This window comes from Octopus sinensis, linkage group LG9 (genome assembly GCF_006345805.1).
Source record: "Octopus sinensis linkage group LG9, ASM634580v1, whole genome shotgun sequence".
Taxonomy (NCBI): domain Eukaryota; kingdom Metazoa; phylum Mollusca; class Cephalopoda; order Octopoda; family Octopodidae; genus Octopus; species Octopus sinensis.
In genome coordinates, this window is record NC_043005.1 from 16506059 (window position 1) to 16523667 (window position 17609).

The 17609-nt window shown below is 39.3% G+C and overlaps 1 protein-coding gene across 6 annotated transcripts in view; it reads right to left on the reverse strand.

Moving 5' to 3' along the window:
* Window positions 1–17609, reverse strand: part of LOC115215681 (titin) — a 247123-nt gene that overhangs the window by 122287 nt on the left and 107227 nt on the right. For all 6 annotated transcript variants that reach the window (XM_029784952.2, XM_036505800.1, XM_029784953.2 and 3 more), the window contains 4 exons: window positions 14686–14787; window positions 13610–14169; window positions 9345–9718; window positions 6711–6905 (listed from right to left, as the gene is read on the reverse strand). In XM_029784952.2, coding sequence (XP_029640812.1) covers window positions 6711–6905; window positions 9345–9718; window positions 13610–14169; window positions 14686–14787 — 1231 coding nt within the window. The remainder of the gene's footprint in view (window positions 1–6710; window positions 6906–9344; window positions 9719–13609; window positions 14170–14685; window positions 14788–17609) is intronic.

Here is a 17609-nt window from a genome sequence, read left to right on the forward strand (position 1 = left end):
ATCTTCATTGAACTTTCAAAGTTCCTCATTCGACCACCCACCTGGCAATCTACACCAGTGCAACCATTGTTAATGAGTTCATTGAGAATAGACAACTAGCAAGAACAGGTTATTCAAATGTCATCATTCCACAGTTATTCCACAATACTCTGTGTGCATGTGTGTGCATAACAGTATGATATACACGTATGTGCATGTGATAATATATGTATGTATCATATCATATGGTATCCAGACAATTACATGACTGACAATTGCCCAACAGGCAATTGCCCAACAGACAAAATTGCCCAATGGACAATGTTTTTTTTGTTAAATTTTTCTTTTTTTTTCTTTTTGGGTGAAGAATGATGTCCTGCCATCATTTGGTAGATGATCATGTCATTAAATGCTTGTTGTCTTCAATACCTGAAGAAAACACCAGATATTTGGATGACTTGACATTATATTCGCCTGAAAATGGTTATGCCATCACTCCAAGGAATTAATTATTCATAGTAAATCATTGCAAATGTGGTCATACATGTTCCATATGCAAATAGGTAAGAGTGGGTTGCTTCTGTTACACCGTCATATTCTACCAATACTAAGCATCTTCAAAGTAATCAATGATTGGATCTGCTTCATGGCACAAATTTTCTTGTAACTGCTCAAATGCTGTTACATCATTGTCTGCTGGCACAAAAGCCAAGGCCTTTCAACACCCCATGGTTCTTCAGCAAACTGAGAAAAAATACTATTTTTGAGTACAGGAAGATTCGCCCAAATGACAGATAAATGACACGAATGACAGATAAAGATAGGGTGAAAGTACCTGTCGGGCAGATATCTATCAGGCAGTTGTCCCTACTGGGCAATTGCTCACCAGGCAGTTGACCTAGACCCATATCACATATGTGTAAATGTGTCTATCATGTGTATATCGAAGGTATATATATATATCATCATCATCATCGTTTAGCGTCCGCTTTCCATGCTAGCATGGGTTGGACGGTTCAACTGGGGTCTGGGAAGCCAGAAGGCTACACCAGGCCCAGTTTGATCTGGCAATGTTTCTACAGCTGGATGCCCTTCCTAACGCCAACCACTCCGTGAGTGTAGTGGGTGCTTTTTATGTGCCACCGGCACGGGGGCCAGGCGAGGCTGGCAACAGCCACGAACGGATGGTGCTTTTTACGTGCCACTGGCACGAGGTCAGTCGGGGCGACCTTCTATGTAAACCTGTCTAGCTATGGGAAAATAGGGATGTTGGCAACAGGAAAGGCATCCAGTCATAGAAAAATCTGTCTCGATGTATTCTATCTGATGCAATCATTGAAATGTAGATGTTCAAATGCTGATGATGGACAGAAAAATGAGGGGGATTTGGTTGCTATTTCTAGCATGACTAGTGAATATTTAGAAGTTATATAATTGGTTCATTATATAATGTGCATCTGGCATCCTCTTCTCATCAATGACACATTTTTGTAAATGAATAATACCAAAATTAAAAGTAACACCCACAACAAGAAATGAGGAAAAATAGATAATGTTTTCTAATGAGTATCTAGTTAATTATCACTAATTAGGCTTTGTTGAGGTGATCCATCAGTTGAAAAATAAATTCTAAGCATGTTTAACCTAAAATGATACATGACACCGTTCTGACAAAGTATATTGCTCTCTCACAGTAATGTAGGTTTTCTTCTCTTTGTATTTCATTCTCTGTCATTAGCAATTGGTTTCTCCCCCCACCTCTCTCTCTCTCTCTCACACACACACACTTTATCTAAGCATTATCCAAGGGTAGTGGCTTGGTAGAATTTTTGCAGAGTCAGACTAAATGCTTTGTGGTATTTCCTCTGGCAAGCTGGCAGAAACATTAGCACGCCTGGCGAAATACGTAGCCGTATTTCGTCTGCCGTTACGTTCTGAGTTCAAATTCCGTCGAGGCCAACTTTGCCTTTCATCCTTTCAGGGTCGATTAAATAAGTACCAGTTATACACTGGGGTCGATGTAATCGACTTAATCCCTTTGTCTGTCCTTGTTTGTCCTCTCTGTGTTTAGCCCCTTGTGGGTAGTAAAGAAATAGGTATTTCCTCCAGCTCTTTATGTCCCGAGTTCACATCCTGCTGAAATCAGCTTTATCGTTCATTCCTCTGAGGTCGATAAAATAAGAACTATTTCAGAAAAGGGCTTGATTTAACTGAGTAGCTCCTGTCCATTAAATTTCAGGCCCTGAGCCTATATCAAAAACAGCTATATATATAATTATACAAAATTAGCAGAAAATGGAGAAGACTTTTGATCAACAAACAAACAAATTGACCAACATCAGTGCAGGAGTAGCTGTGTGGTAAGTGGCTTGCTTACCAACCACATGGTTCTGGGTTCAGTCCCACTATTGTATGATGTCAAGACAAGACACAAACACACACAGGATGGGCTTCTTTTAGTTTCCCCTCTACCAAATCTACTCACAAGACTTGGGTCAATCCTTGGCTGTAGCAGAAGACAGTTGCTCAAGATGCATCACAGTGGGAGAGAAACCAAAACTTTATGGATGGGAAGCAAACTTCTTAACCACCCAACCAATAACAACAATAATGTCTTTAATTTAGGCTCGAGGTCAAAATTTTGGAGAGAGGGGAACAGTTGATTAACCCATCCCTAGTATTTTACTGATCCTTTATTTTCTCAATCCTGCTAGGATGACAGGCAAAACTGACCATAGCATGACTTTGAACTCAGAACTGTGATACTAGTTTCAAATTTTAGTACCAGGCCAGCAAGTTCAGGAGAGGGAACTAGTCAATTACATTGACTCCAGTGCTCAACTGGTACTTATTTTACTGACCCCAAAAGGATAAAAGCAAAGTCGGGCCTCAGCGGAATTTGAACTCAGAATGTACAGACAGACGAAATGCCACTAAACAATTTGCCTGGTACACTAACAATTCTGCCAGCTCTCAGAACTGTAATAATCCTTTCTACTATAGGCACAAAAGCTGAAATTTGAGGGAGGGGTGGGGGACAGTCAATTACATCAACCCTAATATTCAACTGGTTCTTAATTTATCAATCCAGAAAGGATGAAAGGCAAAGTCAACCTTGGCAGAATTTGAACTCTGAAAGTATAGACAGACGAAACGCCAGTAAGCAATTTAGCCAGCATGCTAACGATTCTGCCAGCTCTCAGAACCGTAATAATCCTTTCTACTATAGGCACAAGGGCTGAAATTTGAGGGAGGTGGGGGACAGTCAATTACATCAACCCTAATACTCAACTGGTGCTGAATTTATTCTCTTTTTTTTTTTACTCTTTTTACTTTGTTTCAGTCATTTGACTGTGGCCATGCTGGAGCACCGCCTTTAGTCGAACAAATCAACCCCGAGACTTATTCTTTGTAAGCCCAGTACTTATTCTATCGCTCTTTTTTGCCGAACCGCTAAGTGATGGCGACATAAACACACCAGCATCGGTTGTCAAGCAATGCTAGGGGGACAAACACAGACACACAAACTACACACACACACACACACACACATATATATATATATATATTATATATATATTATACATATATACGACGGGCTTCTTTCAGTTTCCGTCTACCAAATCCACTCACAAGTCTTTGGTCGGCCCGAGGCTATAGTAAAAGAGACTTGCCCAAGGTGCCATGCAGTGGGAATGAACCCGGAACCATGTGGTTGGTAAGCAAGCTACTTACCACACAGCCACTCCTGCGCCTATTGACTCTGAAAGGATGAAAGGCAAAGTCAACCTTGGCAGAATTTGAACCCAGGATGTACAAACAGACAAAACACCACTAAGCAATTTGTCTGACACACTAACGATTCTGTCAGCTCCCAGAACTGTAATAATATTAATAGTTTCTATTGAGGTAATACAGGGTCAATTTTAGAGGGAGAGAGATAAGATAGAATAATGGTATGGACATTTGATGGTAGTGGATGGTGACATACAAGTCTGACAGTGGTGAATGGTAGTTACAGCATAGGTAAAAGATAATGGTATTCACAAATGACAATAGTGGATGGTACCCTGTGTAGGATTAGTGGGTAGTAAAGTCATGTAATGGTAGTAGATAGTAGCAATGGAGGTAGATGATAATGGTATAGGTTTGTGATGGTAGTAGTGGTTGTGGACTGGAAAGTTATAAACCAGTCAGAATGGTAACAATCTTAGTTCAGCATAGTTGAGTGGTCAGGATTATGGAAGATCACTTCCTCCCTATCTATCTATCTATCTATCTATCTATCTATCTGTCTATCTATCTATCTATCTATCTATCTATTTCTCTTCATCTTTTTCTCTCTCTCTCTCTCTCTCACACATACACACACACACACACACACACATATATATATATATATATTATATATATATATAATACATATATACGACGGGCTTCTTTCAGTTTCCGTCTACCAAATCCACTCACAAGTCTTTGGTCGGCCCGAGGCTATAGTAGAAGACACTTGCCCAAGGTGCCATGCAGTGGGAATGAACCCGGAACCATGTGGTTGGTAAGCAAGCTACTTACCACACAGCCACTCCTGCGCCTATTGACTCTGAAAGGATGAAAGGCAAAGTCAACCTTGGCAGAATTTGAACCCAGAATGTACAAACAGACAAAACACCACTAAGCAATTTGTCTGACACACTAACGATTCTGTCAGCTCCCAGAACTGTAATAATATTAATAGTTTCTATTGAGGTAATACAGGGTCAATTTTAGATGGAGAGAGATAAGATAGAATAATGGTATGGACATTTGATGGTAGTGGATGGTGACATACAAGTCTGACAGTGGTGAATGGTAGTTACAGCATAGGTAAAAGATAATGGTATTCACAAATGACAATAGTGGATGGTACCCTGTGTAGGATTAGTGGGTAGTAAAGTCATGTAATGGTAGTAGATAGTAGCAATGGAGGTAGATGATAATGGTATAGGTTTGTGATGGTAGTAGTGGTTGTGGACTGGAAAGTTATAAACCAGTCAGAATGGTAACAATCTTAGTTCAGCATAGTTGAGTGGTCAGGATTATGGAAGATCACTTCCTCCCTATCTATCTATCTATCTATCTATCTATCTATCTGTCTATCTATCTATCTATCTATCTATCTATCTATCTATTTCTCTTCATCTTTTTCTCTCTCTCTCTCTCTCTCACACATACACACACACACATATATATATATAAGGATATTACTGTTCATAATTCCTAATAATATCAGTGGCTAGCAAGCATAAAAAAACCATAAGGGCAAAAATTATTAATTAATAATAAAGGGTACTATTGGTAGCACCAGCATGCCAAAAATAGCAGTCAAAATGACTCAAAACCTTAGTTTTCACTTGACAAATTAATCTACAATTTTTTTTTAACATATATAAATCTAGCTTTATATATATATATATATATATATATATCTAATATAGGATAAAATTTTTCGAAAAAATTCTGTCAATGGCCAGCATATTAAAAAATATCTTTAAAGGTTAAATTTATAAACAACTTATAAATAAGGGCAAAAGAAAAAAATTCTAATGCCAAATATGCCGAAAATAGACGTAAATCATCAATAACAATACCCCTGGGTATAAGTAAGTATTTCATTTATTTCTTACCGTATTTATCGCTGACGAGGAGAAAATTCTTATGAATTAACTCTGAAATTGAGGCCGATACGATAATAACGGAATTTTTTACAAATTTCTGTCGGCTTACTTCGAGACGCGTGCTTATAATGATGAATTATATGGTTATTGACGATTTAAATCTATTTTCGGCATATTTGGCATTAGAATTTTTTTCTTTTGCCCTTGTTTATAAGTTGTATATATATACAGCAATAAAAAAATGGAGGGGATCAAGAGATGGTATTCATCAACTTTTAGACATTATATTATGTCTGTTTATTTATTTTTTAAAAAGACAATTATAACAATATGCATACATGTATAAAATATTATGCTTCACATATATAATATATAAAATATAAAAATACCAGTAATTATTATAATATATAATGTAGAGCATAGAAAGCAGGCAGAGAAATATATATATATTATATATATATATATATATATCAATAATAACAAAGGGTAAAATTAATTGATTAAGAAGTAATCAATAATTTCACCAAGTAGAATTCGGCATGAAAAAAGGACCTTTTCACGGTAAACTTAAGTAATACTTAATAATTAGGGTTCAGCAAAGATTTGCTTTACCACATACCGAAGTTTAGAAATAGCAGCCAAAAACCTTAGCTATTTCTTCTACTTTAAAAAGGGACTCCCAGAGAAATCAAAATAGCTAAGGTTTTTGGCTGCTATTTCTAAACTTCGGTATGTGGTAAAGCAAATCTTTGCTGAACCCTAATTATTAAGTATATATATATATATGTAGGTCCCGGGTTGAATCGGGGTTAACCACAGTAAATAAGGTACTCAATACATAGCAGAGTAAATTAATATATTTTATAGAAGGAGCTTCTACAGAACTAGAACTGTTTCATTCAAAAGAAATCATCAGGACTGATGATTTCTTTTGAATGAAACAGTTCTAGTCCTGTAGAAGCTCCTTCTATAAAATAATATATATATATATATATATATATATTATATATATATATATATCAGTCTGCCTGTCTATTTCTTTCAGTAAAAAAGGTAATATGTCTTTAGAATACTTACTGTCGAGTGTCACAATAAAATACTCTGTACACTTTCCCATATCATTGACAGCAATACACATATATTGTCCAACATCGTCTTTAGAAGGGTGATACACTGTTAACATGTGCCTGTCCAGTTCATCTTTCTTAATCTCATATTTCTCACTGTCTCCCAGTTTCACAACTTCATGTCCAACATGGAACCAAAACACGTCTGAAAATACAAGTTTCACATATTTAAGTAACCCTTCAGCATTCAAATTACTCTGTCAAATATAATCCTTATTTTTATTCTTTTATTCTTTTACTTGTTTCAGTCATTTGACTGTGCCCATGCTGGAGCACCGCCTATATTCAAACGAATCGACAACAGGACTTATTCTTTGTAAGCCTAGTACTTATTCTATCGGTGTCTTTTGCCGAACTGCTAAGTTATGGGGATGTAACCACACCAACATCGGTTGTCAAGTGATGGTGGGGTGACAAACAGAGGCACACAAGCACATACATACATACATACATACATACATACATACATACATACATACACACACACACACATTCTTCCAGTTTTCCGCTTACCAAATCCACTCACAAGGCTTTGGTCAGCCCAAGACTATAGTAGAAGACACTTGCCCAAGGTGCCACTCAGTGGGACTGAACCCGGAACCATATGGTTCAGAAGCAAGCTTCTTACCACACAGCCACACCTTTCACATTACTTAGAATTAATCATGCATTATCTCACAGCCTCAAGATTTCAATCATGTGATTGTTTATGTTTAGAATGACATTGTAGGGAAGGTATGAGAGGCTAGATCTGGTTGACTTAAACACAAACAGGTAGAATGTTTGGGTCGGGTACAGCTGGTTTAAATGCTAAAGGGTTACTCTTTCACTTGTTTCAGTGAATTAACTGTGGCCATGCTAGAGCACCGCTTTTAGTCAAGCAAATCAAGCCTAGTACTTATTCTATCGGTCTCTTTTGCTGAACCACTAAGTTACAGGGATGTAAGCACACCAGCATCAGTTGTCATGCGATGTTGGGGGGAAAGACACAGACACACAAACATATACACACACATGTACATATATATATATATATATATATATAAATTAAATATAAAATATAAATTACAAAGTGGGACAAGAACGCAAAAACACACAAAGAGACGACACAAAAAAAACAGACGGGTCACTCGAAGCCTCTAATCTTCAGTCGGAACCGGATCATCTTAGCAATTTCGGCTGTTTAATCTCGATATCACTCCGAACCAGCCAGCCCCAAGGAAAAACTAAGCCACAGGCATTAGATTTCTTGGAAAGAGGATCGAATGTATATGAAACAAACACATATATACGACGGGCTTCTTTCAGTTTCTGTCTACCAAATCCACTCACAAGGCTTTGGTCAGCCTGAGGCTAAAGTAGAAGACACTTGCCCAAGGTGCCACACAGTGGGACTGAACCCGGGACCATGTGGTTGGTAAGCAAGCTACTTACCACACATCCACTCCTACGCCTATAAAGAAATGAATAGATTAATAAATTCAACAGTCTGTATACTGTCTATAAAACTAACATTTCTTTTTTCTACAGACCTTCATTGTTTTTCTTTTGGAATTATAAATTTGATACTGTTAAGTGAGTCTCTCTTTGTTGCTTGATCTGCTAGGAAATAACAACTAAATATCTCTACCAGATTACACCTTACAGAGTCTTAAAAAAAATATCTGCATGTGCACCCAATGTCTTATTTCTTTATTGCCCACAAGGAGCTAAACATAGAGGGGACAAACAAGGACAGACAAACAGATTAAGTCGATTACATCAACCCCAGTGTGTAACTGGTACTTAATTTATCAACCCCGAAAGGATGAAAGGCAAAGTCGACCTCAGCGGAATTTGAACTCAGAACATAATGGCAGACGAAATACCGCTAAGCATTTCGCCCGGCATGCTAACAATTCTGCCAGCATTGCTCCTGTACATGTCTGTCCATGTTTGTAGCCAAATTCAAATTCTTTCCATCCTTGTTTAATGCCCATTTTCCATGCTGACATTAAAAGGGTTGACAAGTCAGGGGGTCGTGCCAAGCTCCAACATCTGCTTTGACATGGTTTCTTTTTTATTACCCACAAGGAGCTAAACATAGAGGGAACAAACAAGGACAGACAAAGGGATTAAGTCAATTACATCGACCCCAGTGTGTAACTGGTACTTAATTTACTGACCCTGAAAGGATGAAAGGCAAAGTCGACCTCGGCAGAATTGAACTCAGAACGTAACAGCAGACGAAATACTGCTAAGTCTTTCACCCAGCGTGCTAACATTTCTGCCAGCTCGCCACCTTAAATACATACTGCTTTGACATGGTTTGTAGGGCTGGTTGCCCTTCTTAACACCAACCACTTCACAGAATGTAGAGGATGTTTTCTAAGCAGCACCAAGCAACAATGAGGTCACCATGTACCTCACAAGACAAGATCATTTCACCTGAATGGAAAGCTGTATTGAGGAAGATGGCTTTATGCCAGGTGATGAGAGATTAAATTATGAAAGACAAACAGACAGAAACAGGTGCCTTGCAGCAGAAGAGATATATGAATCCCTGACAAAGAAAAGGAGATAGAGAAGTGAGATATTCACTTACCAACAGGCTCGGTCCCTTCAACCCGACAGTTCAGAATCAATGCTTCGCCCTCAACACCTGTCGTGCTCACAGGAGGAATTACAAATTTGGGGTCACCAGTTTCAGAAGGAATTGACTTTTCTTCGGGTTCGGGTAGCTTTTCAACAGTATTTATATTTTTTGATTTCAAACTGACTACTTCATCTTGTGTCTTAGAAATGTCTGTTTTGGGAGAAAGGTCCCTGGAACTAGGGACAGTTTGAGAAGGACTATTGGAAGTAGCTACTATTGAGTTTGGTACACTTTCAGAATTATTATTTACAGTTAGGAACATATCATGGTCCTCTATTTCATTCTCATCAATTTCGGAAAGATCAGACAAATCATCAGCATCTCTGTAAGGAACATAAATAAATAAATAAACAAACAAATAAATATATTTCTTTACTACCCACAAGGGGCTAAACACAGAGGGACAAACAAGGACAGACAAATGGATTAAGTCGATTATATCGACCCCAGCGCGTAACTGGTACTTAATTTATTGACCCCGAAAGGATGAAAGGCAAAGTCGACCTCGGCAGAATTTGAACTCAGAATGTAACAGCAGACACACTACGGCTACGTATTTCGCCCGGCAGATAGATAAATAGATAAATAAATGAATAAATAAACCTGTGGATATTTATGAATGGAGAATGTGAGGAAGCATGGCTAAGTGAAGTAAGCATGGTTGTTTAGTTATGTGTTTAGGAGTTAGTTATAGATTTACTTATTGAATTTCTTTACTGATACTGTTTTACATAGGGTAAATGTGTTTGAAAGTTATGGTTTCTTTGGTTTGTTTGTTCCCAAACAACACTTATTTTACTGCTGTTGATACTGCCGGATTGAATAGTACTGGCCAGGTGTCGAAACCATAATGATATCCACATGGCAGCTGATGATGGAGCTATGTTGGATTGTTGGTATGGCTGTTTTTGTATATATGGAATAGTATTATAACACATCCTTTTGATATGTATATATATATATGTCTTTGCATTTGTTCCCAGCTATTGCTTAACACCTTGTGTTGGTTTGTTTATGTTCGCATAACTTACCATTTCAGTGAAAGAGGCTGATAGGATAAGTACCAGGGTTTTTAAAAAATAGGTACTCGGGTTGATTAGTTCAACTAAACCCCTCAAAGTGGTGCCCCAGCATGGCTGCAGTTTAATGATTGAAACAAGCTAAAGATAACAGATAAAAGATGTGTGTGTGCATGCACATGTGCATGCGTGCGCACATGGGTGTAGGGGGGGGCATGTGTGTGCACATGGGTGTAGGGGGGGCATGTGTGTGCACATGGGTGTAGGGGGGGCATGTGTGCGCACATGGGTGTAGGGGGGGCATGTGTGCGCACATGGGTGCAGGGGGGGCATGTGTGTGCACATGGGTGTAGGGGGGGGCATGTGGCGCACATGGGTGTAGGGGGGGGCATGTGTGCGCACATGGGTGTAGGGGGGGGCATGTGTGCGCACATGGGTGTGGGGGGGGCATGTGTGCGCACATGGTGTGTAGGGGGGGGGGGGGGCATGTGCGCACATGGGTGTAGGGGGGGGCATGTGTGTGCACATGGGTGTAGGGGGGGCATGTGTGCGCACATGGTGTAGGGGGGGGCATGTGTGTGCCATGGGTGTAGGGGGGGGGGCATGTGTGCGTACATGGGTGTAGGAGGGGGCATGTGTGTGCACATGGGTGTAGGGGGGGCATGTGTGCGCACATGGGTGTAGGGGGGGGCATGTGTGCACACATGGGTGTGGGGGGGCATGTGTGTGCACATGGGTGTGGGTGTAGGTGTGTGTGTGTGTGTGCATGCGTGCACACAATGGTGTGTGTGTGTTTGCAGTATGATACTAATGATAATGATTGCAGTGATGAAGATGTCAATAAGCCTAGCAGGGCTCTTTGCCACATCCAATCCTCAAATTAGTTGACTACAGGTGGAAACCAGAGGTCAGAGCCCTATGAAAATACTCTACTAAAAACTGAACCCACTCTGACAGGGATCAATGAATGCTTATTGTCACTCCATCATACACATAAGTATAGAGTTACATGACACAAAAAAGATCATGCAGTTATGTAAGTTATACATCATATGAAATGTACTGGAGATGTAATAATACATTATATAAAATATACAGCAGGTAAGCTGGTTCTTTATGTAAAATATTCATGACAAGTCCCTTAACCCCTTAGGGGTCGTTGGAGTGCTGCAGCCATGCAGCATACCTTGGGTGAGAAAGCTTGGCAGAGCCCATCCCTCTCCAGGCTAAACTCATTTCTACAACTGAGTGGACTGGAGCAATGAGAAATGAAGTGTTTTGCTCAAGAACACAACGGATTGCTCAGTCCAGGGATCAAAACCACTATCTTACAGTTTGGAATCCAACACCTTAACCACTAAGTGACGTGTCTCCACAAGCTGTACTTATTTCTACAGCTGAGTGGACTGGAGCAATGTGAAATGAAGTGTTTTGCTCAAGAACACAACGGATTGCTCAGTCCAGGGATCAAAACCACTATCTTACAGTTTGGAATCCAACACCTTAACCACTAAGTGACGTGTCTCCACAAGCTGTACTTATTTCTACAGCTGAGTGGACTGGAGCAATGTGAAATGAAGTGTTTTGCTCAAGAACACAACGGATTGCTCGGTCCAGGGATTGAAACCACTATCTTACAGTTTGGAATCCAACACCTTAACCACTAAGTGACGTGTCTCCACAAGCTGTACTTATTTCTACAGCTGAGTGGACTGGAGCAATGTGAAATGAAGTGTTTTGCTCAAGAACACAACGGATTGCTCGGTCCAGGGATTGAAACCACTATCTTACAGTTTGGAATCCAACACCTTAACCACTAAGCGACGTGTCTCCACAAGCTGTACTTATTTCTACAGCTGAGTGGACTGGAGCATGTGAAATGAAGTGTTTTGCTCAAGAACACAACGGATTGCTCGGTCCAGGGATTGAAACCACTATCTTACAGTTTGGAATCCAACACCTTAACCACTAAGTGACGTGTCTCCACAAGCTGTACTTATTTCTACAGCTGAGTGGACTGAAGCAATGTGAAATGAAGTGTTTTGCTCAAGAACACAACGGATTGCTCAGTCCAGGGATTGAAACCACTATCTTACAGTTTGGAATCCAACACCTTAACCACTAAGTGACGTGTCTCCACAAGCTGTACTTATTTCTACAGCTGAGTGGACTGGAGCAATGTGAAATGAAGTGTTTTGCTCAAGAACACAACGGATTGCTCAGTCCAGGGATTGAAACCACTATCTTACAGTTTGGAATCCAACACCTTAACCACTAAGCGACGTGTCTCCACAAGCTGTACTTATTTCTACAGCTGAGTGGACTGGAGCAATGTGAAATGAAGTGTTTTGCTCAAGAACACAACGGATTGCTCGGTCCAGGGATTGAAACCACTATCTTACAGTCGTGAATCCAACACCTTAACCACTAAGCGACGTGCCTTCACAAGCTGTACTTATTTCTACAGCTGAGTGGACTGAAGCAATGAGAAATGAAGTGTTTTGCTCAAGAACACAACGGATTGCTCGGTCCAGGGATTGAAACCACTATCTTACAGTCGTGAATCCAACACCTTAACCACTAAGCGACGTGCCTTCACAAGCTGTACTTATTTCTACAGCTGAGTGGACTGGAGCAATGAGAAATGAAGTGTTTTGCTCAAGAACACAACGGATTGCTCGGTCCAGGGATTGAAACCACTATCTTACAGTCGTGAATCCAACACCTTAACCACTAAGCGACGTGCCTCCACAAGCTCTACTTATTTCTACAGCTGAGTGGACTGGAACAATGTGAAATGAAGTGTTTTGCTCAAGAACACAATGCATCACCTGGTCCAGGAATCGAAACCACAATCTTATGATTATGAGACCAGCACCCTAACGACTAAGCCACGCACCCCCACCATATGCACACTGTTATATTATGTGAAATATACTGGTGACATCTTGGTGCGTTATATAAAAGTTGCTGTAGCTATTCCAGTACATTGTATACAATATGCTGTGGGTCTCTGAGCACTTCATGAAATATCTAGTTACACAAATTGATCATCAAATGGCGGTGCCCCAGCAAAATGGCGGTGCCCCAGCAAAATGGCGGTGCCCCAGCATGGCCACAGCTCATTAGCTGAAACTGGAAAAATCAAAATCAAAATCAAAATCTACTGAAAGGAAAAAAAAAAAGTAAACATACCTATCTCCAATTTTTGGAAATATATTTTCTTCAGGTTGCGGTACCAAGACTGAATGGTTTGCTGGTATCTCATCAATAGTGGCCTTAGTATTCAGTCTCCGAAGAATCCAATTCCGATCTCGAAATTTTGTCAGTCCAAAATTCTCTTCATCCTTCATGTCTTCCTCATCAGCAGTTTCCTTAATAGGAGGCAAATTAAGGGAGACATAGTCTGGATCAATCTCTGGTGAATCTAATACCACATCATCTAAGTTGATGCCTTTATTTAGGGGCCTACCAGACAGTTCACCATAAGCACTGCCTAGCTTTAGATTGGATGATTCCTTTTGTTCAACAACAGATTTTTTGATAGGTGGTTCATAAGTTACTACTTGTTCATCTACATATTTGGAACATAACGGTTTCCTAATGGGTGGAGATTTATTTGGTGTTTTTAAATTAACGGCAGCAGTTTGACTGATGAGATTTTCTTGTGGTAGTTGATAGTCTGGAATAATGGAGTTCTTATCAAGTGGTCCCGAATGAATAGTTAAATCTTTCATTCTTTGATTTTCTACAACCTAGCAGTGAAAAACAAAAAGAGAAAAAAGAAATTAAGAAATTCTTGGAATGATGGACTTCGGACAATGTCGAAAGATTGTGAGAAAACTTTATGAAATATTTTTACATTTTTTAGCATTTACAAGCAGCAGCTATGAATTAAGAAGCATTATTTACTAGTTAGAGGTGGTCACCTCTTGATCTAGCTGACACGTTATCTTGCTCAGCAGGAAAAGCCCCTCAGCCAAATAACATTAGATGTATACATTGGCTGAAACAAGTAAAAGAATAAGAAAATAGTATTGTTATGAATGCTAAAGTCGTAAACTTGCAGTTATTGACAAAATTATGACAAAGTGAACTACGTCCTGGGTGCCATGGAGGGAACCCCTATGAGGATATCTTGAGTCAAGCATCATTTGATATTAGTTTATTCATGAAACAGTCTTCAGTTTTGGAAACAGTAAAAGATTTTTTTTTTCTAAATAGTTGCAACAACAACAACAACAACAATCTGAGAAAAATGAAACAACAACCTTAGAAACAACAGCCTGTGCCAGTTGGTCCTCATAAGAATGGTGACCTTCAAAGGAGTCGTCAGAAAGGGATGATAGATCCGACACAGCTTCATCAGATGTCTGAGAAAAAGAAGTCAAAATAATATGAAGTGATAATATAAATAAATAAATAAATAAATAAATAAATAAATAAATAAAAAGATAAATAAACAAACAAACATCAGAGATGCTCTGCCCCATACAAAAATTGCAGGAGATTCCTAAAGATATTGTAAGTTCTTCTCTTGATGGGGACTAAAGCTATTGCAATTTTGGAGAAACTTCCGTTTCTTGAACTGCTTTCTCAATGTCACAAGCCTTCAACTCCTTACCTTATATGCTTCATAAAAGATGGGCAGCAAAGACTTAATTAGCTTTTGCCAACAAAAGGGTTCCTCTTGAGTCACTTCTCAACCACAACCACCTTGAAGTAGTTCCAGCTATTTAGTTACCTCCCTTGTGCTTAATAAAAACTTTTTCAAGGGAAATTACTCAAATTATCCAATTTATAATGTCCTTGTTCTAATTATCTCCCCTCATTTAACTTAGTCAAACGTTGTATGATAATCTTTCCTACTCTAGGTACAAGACCTAAAATTTTGAAGGAAGGGGCCAGTCGATTAGATCGATCCCAGTACGCAACTGGTACCTAATTTATCGATCCCGAAAGGATGAAAGGCTTGGTCGACCTCGATGGTATTTGAACTCAGAACGTTTTTGCCAGATCGCTGCCTTAAATGCTGTATGATAATGAATAAATTTATTGTATACAGTGCGAAGGTGAACTGCAGTGGCCGTGGTCCTCTACCTTTTGTAACTCGATACCACTTTTTGCTGAATAGCATCATAGAACGGTCACAACAACAAAGAGATTATTATTAATCAAAACGAAAGCTAATTTTGTGCCGTAGTTGTTATCGTAAGGTAAATACCACAATGACCGATATACAAACTATAGTAGAAAAGGCTAGCCACTGGATGAGCGATGGCTAGAAGAATATTGATCTTTATTTAATAACCAGTTGACCTAGCAAGCGGGGCCTCAATGATGCCGTCGAGAGGTAGGCCCCGAAACGGCATGCGTACTTTCCTGATGACCCCATAAACTTGCTGGCTTCCGGTATGCGGAGTTCTCGACTGATAACACTTGCAAGTTATTTGCAAAACGTGTGGATCTTTTCGGTTTGAACGGCAGTTTTTTTTAAACTAATTTCCACCTAACTAAACACTTTTAAACTTCGTATACTGGTAGAATGTGTTTATAAAACATCTTTTTCTCTTGGCTTTATTGAGAAAATTCTATAGTTTGTAAGATATTTGTTGTTGTTTTTTTTCTTCAATTTCTGCAATTTTAACCAATCAATGACGTCTATTGAGGTGAAAACATTCTGTACCCTATGAATATGTCCCTCGTTTAAGAAACAGATTGGGTTTATTTACATTTCTGAAAAAAAAAGATACCCTTCCCCCCACCCCTAACCCTAAAACAGATTGAAATGCAATAGATCGATACTAGGGTCATAATTATGGGTGACAATTTCATATGACACTGCATGAAAAAACTGCCGTTCAAACCGAAAAGATCCAAACATGTTCCTATATTATCTCATTCACTATATGTGTCGCTTTTCAGATATTTACATGGACTTACGCTTTGTTAAAGTGTTAAGTTTTTATGGAAATTACTGAAGACGATAAGGACTTTATAATGAAATGGTATAGTACCACAGTCCTATTCTTGCTCACTGATAACACATTTTATCTTTTATTTTCTACTTGTTTCTGCCTTTAGACTGCAGTGTGGTAAGTAGCTTGCTTACCAACCACATGGTTCCGGGTTCAGTCCCACTGCGTGACACCTTGGGTAAGTGTCTACTACTATAGCCTTGGGCCGACCAAAGCCTTGTGAGTGGATTTGGTAGATGGAAACTGAAAGAAGCCCGTCGTATATATGTATATGTATATATATATATATATATATATATATGTGCGTATGTGTTTGTCCCCACCAACATCGCTTGACAACCGATGCTGGTGTGTTTACGTCCCCGTAACTTAGCGGTTCGGCAAAAAAGAAACCGATAAAATAAGTACTAGGCTTACAAAGAATAAGTCCTGGGGTCGATTTGATCAACTAAAGGTAGTGCTCCAGCATGGCCACAGTCACATGACTGAAACAGGTAAAAGAGTAAAAGAGTACCCAATATGCAAGAAAATAGGATGGTCACATATGGAACCCTTTTGATCAAAAGTTTAATTGATTAGTGTATAATACAGATTCTTGTCACCAATTCTGGGAGCTGCACTCATGTCAGGAATCTTCCATGTGGTAGACCTCGTGTGAGGAAGCTTCCATGTAGTGGCTCAACTTGCTAGAAGTAACAACTAAATTTCTCTCTAATCACACATTAGTCTTGAAAATAGGATACAGAGAATATTAAGTTTAGAAAAAAGCATTATGGTTATGACTGGAATAGTGTTGACCATAGGACTACTTAGACACGGTTGACCTAGGGTTAAACAGCATAGATAACAACCCATATTCACAATAGACAAACACAAGCCTCTATGTAGTTGCTCTAGGCAGTTGGAAATAAGTTTTTTTAAAGATCACCCATAAAATTATTAACCATCTTACTAACAATAACTCTGAGCACCTTTTCAAACTCCACCTGTCTAACACCCGTAGACATGTTTACAAAGTCAGAAAACAGCACAGCTCCCATGACTTTCAGAAACATTTCTTCACGCTGAGAGTTGCTGAAGCATGGAACAAACTGCCGACATCAGTTGTTAGTTGTCGGAGTACTGCATCCTTCAAAACTTCCATGCTTCCTGAGATTCACCAACACTACACTTGATTTTCTCCCCTCCATACACACGCAACCATGTATCTGACTCAT